Source organism: Lygodium microphyllum, chromosome 15, assembly GCF_053477565.2.
Source record: "Lygodium microphyllum isolate KBCC chromosome 15, Lygodium_microphyllum_v1.1.10, whole genome shotgun sequence".
NCBI lineage: Eukaryota > Viridiplantae > Streptophyta > Polypodiopsida > Schizaeales > Lygodiaceae > Lygodium > Lygodium microphyllum.
Genome location: NC_141149.1, coordinates 24093512 through 24114763, shown reverse-complemented (window position 1 = coordinate 24114763; position 21252 = coordinate 24093512). Strand labels below are relative to the sequence as shown.

Sequence of the window (21252 nt, the reverse complement as noted above, 5' to 3'; positions counted from 1 at the left end):
CCTCTGTTGTCGATGAACCTTCTAGAAACCTCAGCAAATGGAGAGCGACGAGGCGAGATCTGGCTTCCTCCTTGTTGGGCCCGTAACACACACTGAGATTCACAGATCAAGGGGGTTCCTAAGGAGCGGCAACCGCAAGATGGACTGCAAACGTCACGAAAGCACTACGCACATTCTATGGAGCTTGTTTGCTCTAACTACTATTTGATGTCCCGTGTTATGTAAGATAGAGAGCCTGCTTCGTGAAGGAGCCTTTATAGTCTGATCATTGGCAGAAAGTGATGAAAGTTGAGTCGGAGGCTATTGAGCGAAATGGCACCTGGTACCTTGTACCTCATCCCTCTCATAAGAAGGTGATTAGTGTCAAATGGGTCTTCAAGACCAAGTACCATAGTCATGGCTCTTTGGACAAGCACAAGGCCCGCCTTGTTGCTAAAGGTTTTGCTTAGCCCCCAAGTATTGATTTCCATGATACTTTTGCCCCCACTGCTCGTATGGCAACAATCCGTGATGTCTTGCCTTGGCTAATCATAGGAGATGGGCCATCTTTCAATTGGATGTAAAGTTGGTCTTCTTGATCGGTGATTTGAAGGAGGAGATCTATGTAGAGCAGCCTCCTAGCTTTGGTTTCTCAAATGCAAGTTTATAGGTTGAAGAAGGCCTTGTATGGCCTGAAGCAGGCTCCACGCGCTTGGAATGAGATGATTGACTCGTTTCTCCAAGCAAAGTTGGGATATCGGCGCTCTAGGGCCAATCCGTAGCTTTATGTGCACACTTCCGAGAGAAGTCATGTGTTGTTTGTTTTGTATGTTGATGACTTAATTGTTACAAGTAACCATGCCCAAAAGGTCGCAGAGACCAAGGCACAGCCTTTCATCAGAAGTTCGAGATGAAAGATTTAGGACTTCTCCAATTCTTTTTGGGCCACAAGATTTATCAGACTTAGAGGGGGATTTTCATCTCTCAACAGAGATATGTACAGGAGCTCTTGGTGACTTTTGAGATGGACAACTCCTATGGATCTGAACTGCAAGGCCACTTCACACTCAGATTCTCCTTTGGCACATGCTACCCGCTACCGTCAACTGATTAGATCGTTGATTTGGCTCCTCAACACACAGGTTGATCTATGTTTTGTTGTAGGCCTCTTCGCTGGGTTCATGAGTGCACCTCAGCAATGCATTGGTAGGCTGCTCAGAGGATACTATAGTTTTTGAGGGGGACCTTCGATGTAGGGATTTACTATCCAATACCTACAAGTGCTTTCGATCTTGTCCTTGCATGTTGGAGTGATTCGGATTGGGCTAGCGATGTGGACCATAGGCGATCTACTACAAGCTATTGTTTTACCTTGGGTGCATGTGTTATCTCTTGGAGTAGCAAGAAGCAGCCCACTGTAGCCCTATCTTCAATTGGGGTAGAGTATCGGGCTACGTCTTCTACCACCTGTGAGAGATGTGGCTTCGGAAATTGTTGGAGGAGCTTGGTTGCCCCTAGACTCGTCCTACTATTTTGCGGTGCGACAATGAGAGTTGCACTACCTTGGCACGGAATCCCGTATTCCATGCTCAGACGAAGTACATAGATATCCAGTACCACTTCATCAGGGAGAACCTTTTGGATGAGACCATCAATGTGGAATACTGCAAGACCAAGGACAATCTTGCAGATCTGTTTACGAAGGCGCTTCCCTAGGCTCTACTTCACCGACATTCCAAATCCCTCAACCTTATGCCTCATCCAGGAGAGCTGAGAGGGGATATTAGCGAGTCATTCCCCAAACAGGCAGACACCACGTGGCAAGCAGTTGGCAATGTGCCACGTGGCTTGCAATCGGACAGCAACAGTCAAATTGCAGCAGTCGGCTGCATTAATTGCAACCAACCTGCATTCTTTTGGCCATTATTTTCAGCCTATTTATAGGCTTTGTCTCCACCAATCTCAGTTAGTTGTGTCCCACAAATTTCAAACTTCAGACCGTGGAGATTGCCCTCGGGGTTGACGGAGACCAGGATCTTCGAGATGGAGACATACAGTGTACACATATATTCTCTCTCCACCCATGTATAATTCTACATCCTTATACAGCATACTTCACTGCAGATTTTTTGCGCTTCACTCTCTCTCTTCTCTCTAGGTTCACTCTTTGTCTTGGTTATTAGCTTCTGCATTGCTTCACTCTGACAATTAGTACATTTGATTAACTTTTAATCAAATGCCAAGCAAAGCAATAAAATTTCATGTTCTCTGACACATCCAATGGGTTTCTAGCAACAATCTGGACTATTTCTCAGTATTATCTAATGTTTATGCTGGCTGCAAAATTTCCATAGATTTGGGACATATGGCATGGTTAGACAACAATGGCAAATGTTGTGATTATGATGCCTTACAAAAATTCCAGTGCAAAATGCCTTTGCTTTGGTACTATGTAGTGCAATCGAGAACGATTGCAAGGATTATAAGGGGAATGTCTATCACAAGGACATGTAATTTTGAGATGCTTTAATCTTGCTAATAACATGTGATTAAGTTCTTAATCAAATGTGCAAGGTTGTTTAGCACATGTGATCCACATGTTAGTTATTTCATAGTAACAAGCCAAGGACCCATAAAAGTGTCAATCGTAATACTAGGGGCTAGCATTAATTAATTAATTAATGCCAATCTAAGAGTGAAGAGAGGTTGGGGACCACTCCAAGTTGCAAATGACCTAGCCAATTTAATTATGGATGGTACCCCCTCTTGAAATAAACTTACTATATACATTTCTATCATTTCATTTCTAAACACTTCTAAAGTTTTTGGCTACTATGGCTGTAATTAAGTGCTTGATCAGGGAATTGCCACCCTCTCCAAGACGGAAGGCTAGTTCCAATTGGAGATTGACTACTTCAACAAAGGTTTTCTTTTTCTCTATCTGTACTACTAGGACCTAGAGAAGAAGCAATCTAAGCAACTCCCCAAGGGATTCCCCTTCCCCCTTGGGTCTATATTACACAAGCCCTAAGGGGATCATATTATATAACTACAGACATGGATGGGGCAAGATGGCCTATGAGTAGGGCAAGGCGAGGCAAGACGAAATGTAGGCAAGGGCGGGGCGGGGCGAGGCAACAAGCATAGCAGCATGGTGTTTTCTTCTTCTTCTTGTTTGTGGGGGGAGGGAACACGGAAATGGGGTACGGGAAGATGTATTGAGCTACAAATGCATTAACTTTATTAAAATAGACCCAAAGCTCAATTAATCGATGGATTAAACCTTTTAATAAAAAGAAATGCATTCCTAGAGAGTGTGTCCCATAAGCACAAACCCTGATTGAGAAGAACCAAACTTTCTATAAATAGGCATATTGTCCTCCATTCCATCTAGCCTTAATCTCGCTTTTGCAGCTTGCAGGTGCCAAAGCTTTGTTGTCCACACCCTATATGCAAATGACATCTTAATCGAAGTTGTCCCAAATTGATATCCACCTCCTCAGCCTACTATCCACCATTCCTTGCTGTTGGCACTGATTTCTACCCTAATTTCACTATTGCAGATCAGGCGATTGACGCTATCATCCTTGCTAGCTATCATCCACTATTTGTCGTACCTAGAAGGCTACATTTGGTACTGTTATGTCCTGATCAGCTTGCATTTTCTGCACAATTGCTGATGTCATTAGTTGGCGATCACCCTACAAGCTATGTTTCCATCATTCTGCTACCACCTACTATCTACCACATCAACTCCCACCTACATTCGCAATTTTCCCTCTCCTCTGCCTGTTTGACATTGATCCAACTCTACTCCTTTGCGTTTGCTACTACCAAACACATTCAAAGGCTACCTTACCGCATTTTGGGATTTGTCAAAGGACAACGCACTCTCCAACTCATACTCTCTATCCCAATCCTTAAGACAGTTCAAGGGTCAGTATTTTTCACCGCATAGCATGTTTACTGCATTGAGCATTGTATTCTATTCAATATTCATTCATCATTATTCATTATCTTTATTGTCTCTGAGTTACCCTAATCTTAACTATGTTCTTTATGAGTCTGTGTGTGTCACGATTGTTTTTGTGTTTTTTGTGATAGAGCATTTTTTTACATGGTATCAAAGCTAGGTACTCATTGAAGAAACCTAGACCCTTGATTGGAACACCTCAAAAGCAAGAACTACAAAGGGAAAAATGGCATCGAGCACTTCCACACCTTCCTACTCCCCAAAGGATCTTATGCCAAGAATTGATCACGAGTAGCATCTATTGCCAACTCCACAACATTCCAACATGGCCAGAGACCCTGATTATGTTGGAGACATATATCATTATTCCATCATAGATGAGGAGCTACAACTCGTCTTGGCCTATAAAGCCCAAAAGTCTGAAGAGTTACATCGACAAGTCTTTAAACAAAAGCTACGTGGAATAGGTATACTTGATTCTTTCTCATGAGATGTTGCATATCAATCTAACGATGTTGCTAAGCCATCAATATCTCCATTAGGGATGGGCCCTCTTCTTGGAAAGAAATTCGGAGTACATTTCTACTTTCAATCTCTCTCTCCTACTTTAGTGCAAGGTACACAAGTTCTCACTTTCATCCTGTCTTCTATTTCTTTTGCTTCACCTTTGCAACATATTGCTAAAGATCAAGATGAAGCTAGAGTGCCATACGCTCATCACAGTAAATCTCCCATCAAAGATCTACTCATATGTATTAATGCAAAAAATGGTGATTATTTTAGAAAAAGATGGATATCTTTTTTTCTTCCTTTCCTTCTTTCAATTTTATTTCTCAAAGTCAAAACGAGTTTGGTGTTTCATCTTCATTGCATTCTGCATCTTTATCTTCATTTCAATTTCCATCCATTAGTCAAAATCTTCATCACCATTTCCACCGTAGTTTCAAAACCCACCCATGTCACCCACTTCTTAAGCTACATCACCTTTTACGTTTCACAGCATTCACCATTGCATATCACTAATCAAACACCTCATGGCGGTACACACATCGCATCGGGGGATCCTTCCATCATAGGCATGGCCTTTAGGACCTCTACATCTTCAAGTGCTCATGCACCTTTAGGGGAGGCTCGACCTCTATATACAGATCTTTCGATTATACCCAACGTGGGATCCCTACCCCTGCTACTTAGGAGTCAACCAATTAATACCATAATTTCCTCCATGGCAAGTCCTAGTGGGCCTTTTAATTATGCTACCATACTTCAACTAACAATTCCATAGAGTTTAAGAATCCCCGTGTCTGCACCATAGATACCTCTAGATCCCTCTCTGACTTTTTCTACCTATCCACCTTGTCCCTCTTCCTATCCTTAATCCAATACCTTAGTTCTTCATCCTCATCCACCAAGCATGCATTCATTGACAAGATTTATTTGGATGGGCCGAATTACGCCACTTGGTCGAACATGATGAAGCATGTTCTTAACTCACAGAAATTGTGGAATCTTATCCAGGGGTTAGAACCCCAATCAAACCTGTGACTTGTTCCATATGAGATTATCTGCTCATGGATGGCCACAAATGCCTTCACTATCGTTGAGCTTATGCAAGGTCGATTGCCTAAATTCAATTCACAGCTATAGCACTTTGACCTGGCATCGAAGAGGTGAAAACACTTGGCTGACACTACGCAGCTCGACATAGAACCTATTGTACAAATCTCAAACATGAGCTTCAAAACTTTAAAATCACTAACCATGATGACCTTAAGGTCAAGTTGGTTCAGTATTGATGCCCTCTCACGGAATTCTCCATTACAAAGGCTCCAAGTCCCTTAATGACTAGATCACACTGTTTTTGAATAAGTTGCCTAGAAAATACTTCCATTTTGTGCAGCAAGTAATCTCACAGTCTATGCCCTTTGGATGGCTCCTAATCCATTTCATGTCTTTTCTTTTCACATTACACATTTTCCCTTCACCTTCCTCCATTGATCTTTACTGTTCACCCCCACTTGGTAAACAGGTCCATGAAATATTTCCATCCAGTGATTTCTTGGATTTCCCAAGAGGTTGTTCCCACCCTCTTCTTTATTTCAAACCTTCAAATATACAAAAAATCAACAAAGTGTTAGACAAATATTTTTTTGTGATTTTCTCGGATCACCTACCTTAAAGGCTCAAAGATGAAACCCTTTGCACCTCCCTTTTGCGACTTCCCTCCCTTTTCCTTTGTACCCTTATTATGCCACTGTCGATCAATTTAACAGTGCTTCCTCTACAAAGAAAGCTCTTGTTGTTTGGGGCAGCAAGGACAAGGCACGAAAAATCAAAATCATAATCAAACCAAAACCAAGCTAGTGACATCCAAGGAGACTCCTAGTCCTCCTTGAAATTTGGATGGCAGAATATACCAAAGAAAAATTGGTATTGCCAACATTGTCAGAAGATAGGCCATTTTGACAATGGGTGTCAAATCAAAGGCCAAAGATTTGGATAGCAAAATATACCAAAGAAAATTGGTATTGCCAACATTGTCAGAAGATAGGCCATTTTGACAATGGGTGTCAAATCAAAGGCCAAAGACACGCAATCCAAAAAAACTCAAATCCCTGCTCCTCAATCGGGTAACCCCAAACATGTAAGGCAAGGTAGTGGCAACCAAAATTAGGGACAGTGTTGCTGGACATAAGGCTCACCTCGTCTTTGTGGAGGCATCAAAGGCTTCGAGCTTAGTCCACATTCACGAGTTACCTCTCAACGAGGCACCCACACTCTATCCAACCAAGCACATCATCTCCTGTTTGGATCGTCAATAGTGGAGCTATCTATCACATAACTCCCATTCAAACCATTTTTGTTTCCCAAGCCCCTGCAACCAAAAATGTCCATTGTGGAAATGACTCCTCGATCAAGATCCATAACCTAGATCGCATCAAGTTTGATACTAACGAGGGTTGGGATCTCACTTCGTTTAACGATGTATACCATGTCCCTCAGCTTAGGGTGAACTTGTTAATCACTTATTATAAATTCAGCAGTTTTGCCAATTGGAGCGAGTAGTTTTCTTTACAGCAACCACAATCGAAGTCATACACTCTTAAACTTGTTTAGCAATTGATCACAGTGAGGCTCGGCCTAATGGCCTCTATGAGATGACTCTGTTTCTTTTCCAGCCAACTCCCACGGACTCAAAGTTCCACCACTTCCAAGCTTTGGCCACCACACAAGAGCCTATGAAAAATGAGCACCTTTGGCACTATCACTGTAAATCAATCATGGAGGGAGGCCCAAGTTAACTAAGCCAAACTGAAATGGCTGTCCAAATGCCCACTCATGTGTCTGCCCAAATATCCAAATTCAACCAATAAAACCCATGAAATGTACTAATGCTAACATGGACTGCCTCTGTTCTGCTTGGCTCTAATTCACCATAAATTGCTTTTATTACAATGTTGAAGAAATGGTGCAGCAAGTGGCACATTCACATCCTGGCCCTGATCAGTTCAATCTGATTTTCTGTAATGTTTACAAGCGGTGCATCCCGATTCCCATGCAAATAAGTTACTTTTTCTGAACTGACCAATGGTGCAACACAAGCAATCACACATTGACATTCTGAGTCTAGTTCAGTATAGAGAGCCCTTTTCTGCGATGTGTGACAAGTGCTGAAACGGAAGCAACACACTCACACCAGGCAATCAGTACTGCTGCATTGTGGGGAAAAGAAAGGGAAACTGACCTTATAATAGTTTTCGAAGTTAGGGTTTTGTGTAACGAAGGGGTCCCAGCCTCCTGCTGCTCCTGAAGAGGGGTCATCAGCATCGTTGGTGAGGGCGCCCTCGGGTCGAGGCTTCTTCCAGGCGTTCTCGCGCCCATCGCGGAAGTGCCTGCGTTGCGTGCGACCTCTTTTCTGACCTCCCCTGTTCCGTCCACCCCCCATCTCTGCCCTTCAGTGGGAGAGCAGAGGCAGCAGAAGAGAGGTTTTGCAACAAGAGCCTGTTCTACAAACACCGAGAGAGTCCGCGTTTTACAAGCAACAGGAGAGAATAGAGATATTACAACAACCAAGTAGAGTAAAAAGTTTCATATGCAATTCTTGCATCTTTGTTATGGAGCAGTTTTCTTAATGGTGTTTAGATACGTTACGTGTTTTAAAGTGAAGTACATTTGTAGATTTGATTTACCATTGTTTAAATACGTGAAGAATTTTAAAAAGAGAATATGTATAATTATATAATTCGAGTTAATGATCGTGAGTTTGAACATTCACTTTTTTAAAAACTATGTTAAATGAAGTTTCTTCTCTTCAAAAAATAACATTTTTTACATCTTGCTGGGTATCCGTATAGGTTGTCATATCCTATCACACTTACATTTTTCTTGTATATAATGGCCTTTTTCTTACGTATAATGGCCTGCTCAAAATTCCTAGCCTTGTCTATGTTATCAGCTATTTGCTTCTATGTTAACCTCAAATGGATGGAATGTTCCTATGTCTTTCTTCATTTTCTTGATGGGATTTCTTTGATCCTATTGGATTCTTTTCTCGATGTTGGTCGTCTATCCTACGTACTCCTTACCATTCTTCTTACATATTATGTTGTAGATAAAGTACTTGCTTTTGTCTCTCTACATTGGCGCTTTTGGACTGGCTCATAGATTTTGGTTGCAAACAGTGCCAAATGATATAGAAGTACTTGAGCTGGTGGTAGGACTTGCAGTGATTGAGGTTGCAAGTTTGACGTTGTCAGAAGCTTGGTTTCTTCTTGGTTTGCTTCTATCTGCATTTTTGCGAGAAAAGTTGGTATTGTTAGTTTTTTTTTATGTTTGAGAAGAAGTCATGTTTGAGAACTTGTATGTTACATAGATTATGTTGCTGAATGAATTGGAGTTGAAACTGTGTTTCTAAGTGTAGACCTCTTTACTCAATAGGTGTGTGACCTTCTCAATTGTCTTTATTATAGGATTTGTCACGATTGTGATTGTAGTGATTCTTTTTCATGTAATCTTCTAGTATGTTCTTGCCTTCTTTTTTCAAGACTTCTACCAACTAGTTGAGTGAGATGTTAAATCCGTAGTGCAATAGCTCAATTGGGTATGTCATGATGTCATTTGTTCCTTGTGTCCAAAAGTGCTTGGGAAGTGCTTGTTCGTAATGGATTCCCAACCAAGTCTTCGTACTCAAGTTTGAGTATGCTGAGTATATCTTTGAGGAGTATTGTATATTAAGTGTATATGAGTTAGCATTGTTGTTTCGAGTAAAAATGAAGGTTGTTAAGTTTGTAAGAGGTTGTGTACCAGTTGAGATCTTGTCATCTGATGCAAGATGGTATTCGTTGTCAAGAATTGAAGTGGATGTGGCCATGATTTTTTGGAGATTGTTGTATGTTGCAAAGCCATTAACATATGTTGATGGCTTTTGCCTAGTGACATTTTGCCATTCTCATTTGGTTTGTTGTTACATACCTACAATTTTGTGTATTTGCAGGATGGTTCTTGATCTAGCACTAGGTATTCCTATGGTTTTGAATGTGTAGCTTGAACATTTGCATGCATAGGTCAATGTGGTTAGGCAAAGTAATATATTTGTATTTTTATACATATTAGGTATCGTTTGGATTGTGCGTACCTCATACAGAGTCATCTTTGCCTTGACGAGTGATGTATATTTGTAAAGGAGAAATGAGAAAAGCATAGTAGTATGTTAATAAATCTACTAGTAGGAGAAGAAAATTAAGAAAACACATTAGTATATTAACAAATAACATTGAAAGAAGGTTTCGAAGATTGCTTTATTACTTGCTACGAGAAGCGTATGAGATTATTGTGTGATGGAACGTATTGTATTTAATCTTTGTTTGTTTTTTGTTGAGTTATGTTGTTTCTCTACTTGAATCATGGTATTAGGAAAGGTATCAGAGAGAAGGTAGATGGATTTGGAAGGATGGTGATATGTAAATTTCTTATTTCGATTACATGGGAGAGCATTATGTAGACTAGTCCGGGTGTGAACACACTTCTTATGTGTAAAATTACTTTTTGGATGACTATGACTCCGTGCGATTTGTGACCAGTGATCACATATGTGAGTGTCAATGAGAATGTGGATTTATGGTGCCACTTGCTATTCAATGCCTTTGTTGGTGCTTCCTGCACCCCAAGGGGAGCTGTTGGTGCTTCCTGCACCGCAAGGGGAGCTGTTGGTTTGTTGGCTAGATTGTAACCTGAAGTCCTGATATCATTTTGTCATTTGATGTATCAACATGGTTGATCTTACACATTGCACTATTTTCTACACCTATGGTGAGGTCAATGCTCTCAGTTTTACAAACACTTTATAGTCCGTATATGGGGTTGAAACCTTAGTACATGTATATACATATACACACACATATGTGTATACATATGTATATGTATATATATACACACATACATATATATGTATGTATGTGTGTGTGTGTGTGTGTGTGTGTGTGTGTGTGTGTGTGTGTGTGTATATATATAGGATTACTTTGTTGATGAAGTAGTTGCTAGGTCTTTTGCAAAGCTTCCCTAAGAATCTAGCTATACATACATACATACATACATACATACATATATATATATATATATATATATATATATATATATGTATACGTATATATACATACATATATATACATATACATATATATACATATACATATGTATATGTATATATATGTATGTGTGTGTGTGTGTGTGTGTGTGTGTGTGTGTGTGTGTGTGTGTGTGTGTGTGTGTGTGTGTGTGTGTGTGTATATATATATATATATATATATATTCTCATAAATGTGTACACACATACATATACACATACACATACATATATGTATATAAATAAATATGCATATATGCACGAAATGTGTGTGTGTGTGTGTGAGTATAGTGAAAAATAATAAATGGAGGAAAATACACATATATAATTTATTACACACACACACAAAATAAGAAGAACAAAGACTAGAGAAGGGAAAAAGAAAGGAGAAACAAGAGAAAAAATGAGACAAGAGTATGTATACTTATGAGACCACACAAATGAACACACATATGAAATACATATACACGCATACATCCAAGCATATACATGTATACATGCACATAAATTCAAGTATAATATAAAACACATGTATATGCACACATCCAAGCATAGACATATGCACGCACATATAAATTAAAGTACATTATACTATATTTTAAAGTACTCAATAGAATATTGTTTAAAATAATTGATTCAAAAAATATGAAGCTAATAAAGCTAATATTATAATAAAGTTATAAAATATAAATACTTAAAATAGATAAAACTAAGTTTAATATACTAGACAACATAATAAAATATTTTCATATTCAATGTTACACTTGTTATTAAAGCATCGATGATAACATTTTATTTTAAAAAGATTTCATATTGCTTTGGATGTTACTTAAAAATAAAAATAATTTAACTTTTATAATAACAATTAATGATCTAAATATTTATCTACTATATAATAATAATCAAAATATAATACATAAAAGTGAAAGAGGGAGCAAAAGAGAGAGCGAACTGCATCATGCGTTTGAGAGGGAGAGGGAGAGAAAGAAAGAAAGAGGGAGAAGGAGACCTTCTCACCGCCACCGTTTACGATTTGTGAAAAAGAGGAGAAAGTGCACGAAGGGGGGTGGTGGTGGTGGTGGTCGTAGTAGTAGTAGTAGTAGTAGTAGTAGTAGTTCTTTAATTTCTTCTTTTCTTATTTGTAGTAGTAGTAGTAGTTCTTTAATTTCTTCTTTTCTTATTTGTAGTAGTAGTAGTGGTGGTGGTGGTGGTGGTGGTGGTAGTAGTAGTAGTTCTTTAATTTCTTCTTTTCTTGTTTGTAGTAGTAGTAGTAGTAGTAGTAGTAGAGAAAGAGATGTTTTGTTAAAGGTGCACATTTGGTGTGTTTGACTCTTCGGGAAGGCGAGTAGTAGTGGTGATGGTGGTAGTGGTAGCAGTAGCAGTAGCAACAGCAACAGCAACAACAGTAGCAGTAGTAGTAGTAGTAGGAGAGAGAGAGAGAGAGGTTTTGTTAAAGGTGCATCTTTGGTGTGTTTGAGAATGCAAGTACTAGTAGTAGTAGTAGAGAAAGAGAGAGGTTTTGTTAAAGGTGTATCTTGGGTGTGTTCGATACTTCGGGAAGGCGAATACTAGTAGTAGTGGTAGTAGTAGTAGTAGTAGTAGTAGTAGTAGTAGAGAGAGAGAGAGAGAGAGAGAGAGAGAGAGAGAGATATATATATATATATATATATATATATATATATATATATATATATATATATATAGTTAAGGGTGTACCTTAGGTGTGTTCGATGCTTCGGAAAGGCACAGAAGGCTTATGTATCCAGGCCCGGTAAAGCGAAAGAGAGATTGGACTTGGAGGTGAATGGATGGTTTTATTAACATGCTTTGTGTTACCTCCTCCTGCGCTCTACATATTGAGTCACACACAAAGGAAAAAAGGTGGCGAGGTCTGGTGCAATACCACAGGACGGTAAACACTCTAACATAGGGTACCTACTCCCTCGTCCCCATGCATAGCATATTAGACTTTACATACTGTAGGCTCGTAGGTGGGTGGAGACTTTACATACGTTAATTTTGTTGAGTTACAAGAGAAAAAATCCATTCTCAAACAATTTAAGAAAGAAAAAAAGAATGATGACAAAAACAAATTGTTTGTTGTAATGTAGACCAAATGGAAAACGATGAAGGCCGTGATGTTCAAGATTGCGAGGCGTATCTTAATCAGCGTGTTCCATGTCCTTGCTCTCAATGTAAGCTAGCAATTAGATAAAAACGTTGATTGCCTATAGAACACATACGATGCTTTGACGAGTTTCAACCAAAGATCATTGATCAGGCAATCTTAGATTTTAAGCAAACGGCAAGAAAAGTGTATATCAATTATGCATTGTATTCGCAAACTAATTGAATATCATATACAAAAACATTGGATGTAGCCGTAAAATTTATTATAGGGAGGTGACGTCTCATCCCAAGGAGGAGTGCACCCTTTGCGGCTAGTTAGAAGAGTTCATGGACATGCGATGGATGGAGTGCCTGAGCCAATCCACCACTTGGAAAGTACTACCCAATCTATACCATCAAAACCAAGGGAGACAGACAGCCTTCCAGACTTTCCTACAATCTTGGAGGCTGAGATGGAGGCAATGATCGATGCATTGATGCCCATGGATGTCGAGACATCTGATCCGCTTAGAGAGGAAGCATCCATACCATTATATGATGGGTACCGAGTATCTCGCCTAAAGACATTGCTTGCACTCCTAAGTGTACAAGCAAAATATGTGTGGAGCGATGCGAGTGTGACTGAGTTGTTCAGGTACCTTCTACATACGCTTCATTGATTTCTTTTCGGCATCATAATAAAAAACAATTGTGCTTTTTCAAGGTGTTCTATGATTTTTTTTTAGGTTACTAAAGTATCATATATTACCACTTGCAAATACCATGCCTAAGTCTCGTGATGATGAGTGACATGTTTTACGAAAGCTTGGCATGGACTCCAACAACATACATGTATGTATCAATGATTGCATACTGTTTCGAGGAGAATACGAGATTATGGAGACATGTCCAAAGTGTGGTGCTCACAAGTATTGGCAGGACTTGCAAGGGTAAACTATTCCTCAAAAAGTTATTAGACACTTTCCGCTTATCCCCCGTATACATCACATGTTTCATACATCCGGCATGGTGAGCTTGATAACATGGCATGCGCAGAATAGATCCACAAATGGAGTCCAACAAATATTAGCGGATTCACACACATGGAGCCACATTGACTCTATCTTTCCAAGCTTTGCCTAAGAGCCAATGAATCTTCAGCTCGGTCTTGATATGGATGGCATGAACCCATTCGGTTTACACTCAACTTATTATAGTGTATGGCTTGTAGTCCTTGTTAACTACAATATCCCTCCATAGCTTTCTATGAAGAAAGGACACCTCATCCTTAGCTTGCTCATTCTCGGCCGCTACAAAGTCAAGAATATGAACGTGTATCTTCATCCATTAGTTGATGAGCTTAAGATTTTGTGGGAGAAGGGGATTGCCGTGGAAGATATGAGCAAGCACGATAGTTGACGGTCTGCCAATATTCAAGCCATTCTCATGTGGACCATGCATGACTTTCCGAGATTCGGGGAGTGTTCAGGTAAGTAGGCTCCTGTTCTCATTGGTAATATCTATCATAGCTCGTTAAAGTTTGTATTCATTGGATATAGGTGTTGGGACAGGTCTGATTACCTTGGGTTATCATGCATATCCAATGTGTGGGCCACAGTTAGACTCCCGAAGGTCACGAACTATGAAGAAGATGGTATATCAAGGATACGCTGCTTTCTTGCCAGAGGGTCATGAATTGAGGGAAGGTTTCCTTGGACGACCTCCAGCACGAATGAACGCCCAAAGCTAGTACGAACTGAAAATGGTCCACATGGAGTCACATCCAAACGGAATGCGACGGTTCTCAGTTTTCTACAAGTTGCCGTATTGGATCCACTTACAGATCAACCACTTGTTGGATCCCATGCATATTTTTAAGAATGTAGGCAGCTTACTATGGGACCACATCATAGGAAAGAGAGACACTACAGGGGCACGAATGGATTTAAAGGAGGTAGGCAAGATGGAGGCGCTTTGGCCGCAATCGAGTGCTGATGGTGGCTTGCAGCTACCTCGCGTTCCTTGGGTTTTGTCCACTAAAGAAGAGTGCATTGTGAAGCAAATTATCAAGTCTATCCACACTCCGACGAGTATGATGCGTTCTCTTAGGTCTGCGTTTTCTAAAGACGACCAATTATCAGAGCTAAAATCCCTTGATTGACATCAAATATGTCAGGTTTGTACTACGAATGGATTGTAAGTGGCCTGTGTATTTTACTATTTGGAGTGTAGTTGTTCGTAATGCTTCTTCATTTGTGGCAGTTTGTACTACCAATCACAATCACAGGATGCCTTACTCTAGAAATACGCAGGGCGATTTACAGGTTGTCAAATTTAGTGCAATGGATCTCACAGAAGGAGATCAAGACATCCTCTATTGAATTCGCAAGGCGGGAAGCAGTGGAGACGATCTGTCTCTTTGAGAAATACCTACCCACCAGCATGCTCATGATACAAACCCACCTTCTGGTGCATCTTGTAGATGAAGTTGAGATTGCTGGGCATGTCCATACGCGATGGATGTTCTTCTTGGAGCGCTTCATGAAAACCTTGAAAGGCTTTGTGCGACAACAAGCTCGGCCAGAAGATAGCATGGTTGAAGGTTGGTTGGTGTTTGAGGGGTTAGTGTATATTTCATAGTGGCTACTAACGGTGGATTTAGACAACAATATGCTATGGTCGTTGAAGGACGATGATAGACTGACTGAAGATGTGGTGGTTAGAAATGGGGTAGAAAAAAGAATGGATACAGCAATGGAGGAGAAAGTGAATCGTTTTTGTATATTACACCATGCCTCCATGGAGATGTGGCTCGCTAGGTATGAGCAAGCCAGAAAAGATCAGGAAGAAGCGGGATTCGAATTTCGATGTAGTATGTGCCATCGACCGATTCGATATCCCGACGGTATGGAGGAGATGCCACGGTTTATGTGAACATGATGGTTGTATGGAGCTTTGACTACAGTGTCTCGCAAAGGGACAGAGGTCTCAACCGAGGAGTGGGAATTCTTGAGGGAATGTAGTCCAAAGGTGACTATGTGTTTAGGGTTTGTCGTATCTAGAGTTTATATGCGACATCTAATTGACTATTTCAATGTATAGTACAAAATATACAGTGCGACATGGTCACGCGTACGGCATTTCTGCGTGGAGCGTATCGACAAAATGCACTCCACAACAAATTGTGGTATCATGGCAAAGTTTGAGCAAGAGATCCGACGACGAGCAACGGATCCAAACACCGTTATAGATAAGATGGAGTATTTTGGAAACTTTCAAAGTATTATCATGGTGGATTACCATAGCTTCTTCATGATCATATTCGATGTGCAGTGGCTCAAAGTGGTACTTGAAGGAGTTGGGGCAACAGCTCGACGAGGTCCATCTAGATTTCTCGAAATAGATTCTGAAAAAAGATGGACGGATTTGCACGACATGTTTGTATTGTCAGCCCATCGTGAACAAGTGCATGAACTCATATATTTTTTAAATTTGATTACGACATGGTACATGTTACAAAAGTTAAATCTATCTTGTACGTGAGTTTGAACATATAATTTTCTATCCAAACCCCCGATAACCTCGATGGTGGTATGTTGTAACTTCAGCTCCTCGAAGTGCGAGAGTATATGATCAAAGCAATGTTCCCAGCATAGATGAGAATTGTATGTAAATAGAGGAGTTGATATTACAACAGGTGGAGGCCACTGAAATCTTGGAGCATATAGAGGAGCCATAATCGAGTAACAGTGATGGAAATACATGAGTCCAAGAATTCTTTGAGAACAAGGTGGACTCATCCTTTTGTGGTGACGTGTCTATCGACCTTCCAGTGTATACGGAGTTGTGTCAGGAGATTGACATGGGACCATATGGTACTTCATACTTAGAGCATCCACCTACTCAATTCATTGACGAATCGCTTGTAAGGATACATAAGATACGCTTTTTAAGTAAGATAATTTTTTAAAAGATTTATATTACCGTGCTTTGCTTGATTTATATTGATTATGCTAACATCAATTTTTGTATGTGCAGGTGATCTTTGTGGATATTTGGATCCGCACGATGAGTCGAGGGATGAGCAACCAGGAGCTACATGAGATCTTCATATGTATGTCTCTAGATCAGATGGCTCGATTCAAAGATATGGCGGACCAGGAGCTCTCTCAGACACCATCAGGTCGTTTTGTTAGATCTACTTCGGTGCACTTTGATGCTTCAGTTTTTCTAGTAGACGAGATTGACGTTGCAGACTTGGGCTCGACGAAGAGAGTGGTTTTGGGGGATGCTGCGGAGATGTGGATGCAGTGAGCCCCCGGTCGGCTTGGGATACATGTGTTACTCCTCGCTCTCGTGCATGTTTGAGAGAGCATTGCTCAGGTGGTTGTTATGGAGGTACTGACGCAGTGTGTCCGTCTCGTCGTTCTGTTGGAGTTGCATCACCTATGGGATTTGTCACACCTGTGGGGATGTCTACTCCAGTCACTCCAGCTTTTGCTCAGTCGTCCACAAGTGGCATCCCTATGGGTGCTATTCTGAGAGATACTACCCCTGTAGGTACACCAGATGTGTAGGGGTCTCTTGGATATGCCCAGGAGCGTGGTCGCAGGTGGGAGAGGACACATCTTAGGCATACCCCATAGGGGTATGGATACCTTGTAGATGATAGGACAGGAGCCATCATCATGAATGATGAGGGGAGGAGGGTGATGGCTCGTATGAGAGAGTTATGCCAACAAGTTTTTCGGTACAACATCTTGGATCATTGAAAGAACATATCGGAGGGGAGCAAGGACTACATAGTAGCATCCTTGCATGAGGAGTTTTCGGTACCTGTTGCCGCAACAGATAGGTTTTCCATAGGCTGGATGATGGAGTGCATGTGTATGTACATGTCACACATACGATCGGACACACGCAAGGCACTTAAGAGTGGAATCTCAAAGCCCGAGTGGCTAGACGCAGATGACTGGCATCGACTCAGGGAGAAGACTATAGATTCTCTAGGACGTTGGAGACAGCAACGCAAGACAGCGAGGGTATGACTAGAGGCAGGAGTGGTCCATCATCTTGGGAGTGGCGACCACAAGACTTATCTGGAGGACTTTGTAAATTTTTATTTTACTTTACTTACTTATTTTTTTGCAATATTCCTTGTACTGACAATCGTGTTTCTAATAGTTGTATTTTGTTTTCTTTGCAGCACTCCATTACAAACCATGATCCCACCGGCCTAGAGACTCGATATGCAGAGAGACATGGTCTCACTGCATTGATCGATCGATTGTATGGATGCAATGGCCTAGTAAGTCACTCATCTTTCTTGTCCATAGTTACTAATTTTAATTAAAAAGCATTATTGTCTAGTGGACTGATGTGTATTGTTTCTTTTTTGCAGAGTCCGTTTGATGCTCCTTTACGGCGGATGAGCTTTCGGATGGCGAGGATCTATAGCTCGAACTTGGATCTGTGGAGTGCACATCCTCTTATTTTTTCGTCATGTGATTTATGTAGACATTTTCTATGCACTGTGTTATTATCATCCTTTGTATCTTGCCATGATTGTACCGTCACTTTCATTATGCAATCTTGTATTTATTCTCAGTCTTATGGATTCAAGTACACTTTGCCTTCATTTTGATGAGCATTGTACACTTTATAGTAACTCTTTTGTATGGCCCAAATAAACTATATAATGCAAGCTGCCTTGCCACAAATTTTCCCCCTGTAATCGTCGATATTAGCGTTGCAAATTTACTGTACGTGTTGCTATTAGCGTCACAGTTAGTGTCGCAAATCATTGCTATTTGCGTCGCTATCAGTGTCATAGATGATAGCGACTGTTCTATGGCGTCGCTAATATCGACATTTTTTGCGACAACAAGGGCAAATTTTTTTATGAACATTTTCGTTGCTTTGAACGTCGGTATGAGGCCTGTATCTTGTAGTGACAATCTCTCTTTTACCTATGCATACATAATATATAGACTCAACATATATTTTATTTCTCAACATTATGCTATTAATAAATTGTATTATACAATATCTATTCATATTAACTAAATAATCAATACATTATTATGTTAGCCTTATCATATATTGATAAACTTTTATATAATAATAATAATTATTATATATTATATATTTATATATAATATATTATTATATATATTATAAAGTGATCATTTCTATATTAATGATCTTTTATTATATTAATAGTATAATATATCATATACATATTATATTAATAAATACATATTATATGACATTGTAATACATTAGTAATTTACTTTATTTATTTTTGTAGTATACTAGGTATTATTATTTTATTGATGTATTATTATATATAGTTTATATTATCTATATGTGTTGCCACAATCTGTTGTAGGCCACCACACACAACCACCCTCCTTGCCCCCAACACATGCGAGGCTCATCAAAACTTTCTCATGCTCAATAGATATTAACTCCTCGCATATGCCACTTGACCAACCTTTATTTGATAGATGCTTATGCACCTTTTGCCTTTCAATGGAACTCCATGTGTGTGTGTGTGTGTGTAACTTCCCACATGCAAATGTTCCATATGCTTTGTGGTCTTTCTTTGGACTCAACTAGCAATTTGAAGATAATAGTCCTCGGAATATAGGTTTTTGAGTTTATGTCATATCTCGGGCCCCTTCCCACATGTGAATGGGGCTTAGGGTGTGGGGGAAGGATTACAAAGAAAAAAATTAAAGCTTTAATTTATAAAAACCTATCCTTCATACTTACCAGCTTACCTATCGTGTCCCATTACTGCCATCTCACTGCCACCACATCCAGTCCATCGCTACACCACCATCCATCTCCATCTACCACCATCGTAGTCATTGCCTAACATGTAGGTCCATTGACTCTCCTCACCCACCATGTGGTCACAAACACTCAGCAAGCTTGACATTAACAAGAAAGAGGAGAGAGGAGGGTACCCCCTCCCCTAAGGCTATCAAAAAGCCTTAAGGCTTTAAGACTAAGGCATTGTATTTCAAAGGCTGGGATGTTGCTGGTATATGAGAGAGAGAGAGAGAGAGAGAGAGAGAGAGAGAGAGAGAGAGAGAGAGAGAGAGAGAGAGAGAGAGAGAGAGAGGGAGAGGGAGAGAGAGAAGGGTGAATATAAGGATATAGAGAGGGGAGAGAGAGAAAGTGTCATGAAAGGAAGGGTAGAGAAGGTTGAGAAAGAGAGAGAGATTAAATCAAAAGAGGGACAACATCCGGATCATCCCATTTTCTCTTCATTGATCTTCCCTTCTTGCCCCTTTCTCTTTCCCAAATCCATCATTCCTCTACTCCTTAAGAATCACTATTTCCCTAAACCAAGATAGTACGCACTAGAAGATGCTTTGAGGGATTGAAAAGGAGACAAAGTGAGGTAGGGAGATTGCACTCAAGAAGAGGGCTTGAAGTTGGGAGCATCCAACAACTTTCCAATTGCGATGCAAGCCTCTCAAGTGCCTCTCATAAAGTTAGACTTCCTTTTATGAAAGCAAATGCTTACAAAGACAAGCGATCTAATAGTTGAAATAAGCTACTATTGATAAAAGCAAAGGTTAGACTAGTGTGATTAATAGTATGATTTACTTGAATAACAACCTAGTTCTATATTACATGATACAACTAGTAGAGGACTAAAAAATTCAAAGGTTGGAAGGAACTTCGAATGCCCTAGAATGGAAAATGCATATAGAGGCTACCTAGATCTAAACATATATGAAAACTTATGGATGAACAACCTCTATGTGTCGAAAGGTTAAATGTTGAGTTCTTAAACTATTGTAATTCTTAGAGGAAATGTGTTACGAGTTGTATTTTTCTTTGAGGAACCATAAACAAGGAGTTGTTTTTGGCTCTATTGAAATGACATTAGGAAATTATGTTGTTGCTTTGGAAAAGAGATGGTTTCCTAGTTGAAGATAGGTTGGTTGTCTTATTTTTGTATTTTGGAAAAGAAATATTGTGTCCTCATGGGTGGGATTCTAGTTATGCACTATGCCTCCTCCAAGGCTAGTCATGATAGCCTTTCACCAAGGGGCTAGTTTGTCTATAATGAATGCTAGGATTGGCTTGGGATACAAGGGGTCTCTACATAGGGAGAACGCTAGGCTAGGAAGTGACAAGGGTATTAGAGAAGCTATGGTTGTAAATCCCTTAGGATTAGCCTAACCCCTATGAGCCAAGGATGGTCTTCATGGAAAGCCTTAATACTAGCTAAGGGTGGATTAGTGGGTCATGTGCCATGAGAGTTGGACACAAGTATTCAGGTGCTTTGGAGATAGAATGCCAATGTAGCATTGCACCTTGGAGAAGGTGCAAAATAAATATATTATTTAGTAATTGCTTTCAAAAGACTATTTGATATTGTCCATGTGTCTATGAGAATAAATTATGTGAAGGAACTAGTGTTTAATGGTTAATTAAGGAAGTTGTTTTTGCATTAAATAACTAAAACACACGACTGAGGAAGGTTGAAGGGCACAAACCCCCGCCAGGTGTGTCGTCCTAGGAATGAGTGGTCTCAGTTAGTTGA

The 21252-nt window shown here is 40.0% G+C and overlaps 1 protein-coding gene across 1 annotated transcript in view; it reads right to left on the bottom strand.

Annotated features, from left to right (window-relative positions):
• Nucleotides 1-8001, bottom strand: part of LOC148024351 (S-adenosyl-L-methionine-dependent methyltransferases superfamily protein) — an 88551-nt gene extending 80550 nt beyond the window's left edge. The window contains exon 1 of the mRNA XM_087693969.1: nt 7698-8001. Within this exon, the coding sequence (XP_087550095.1) occupies nt 7698-7898 (201 nt within the window). The 5' untranslated portion in view covers nt 7899-8001. The remainder of the gene's footprint in view (nt 1-7697) is intronic.
• Between the last annotated feature and the right edge of the window lie 13251 nt (nt 8002-21252).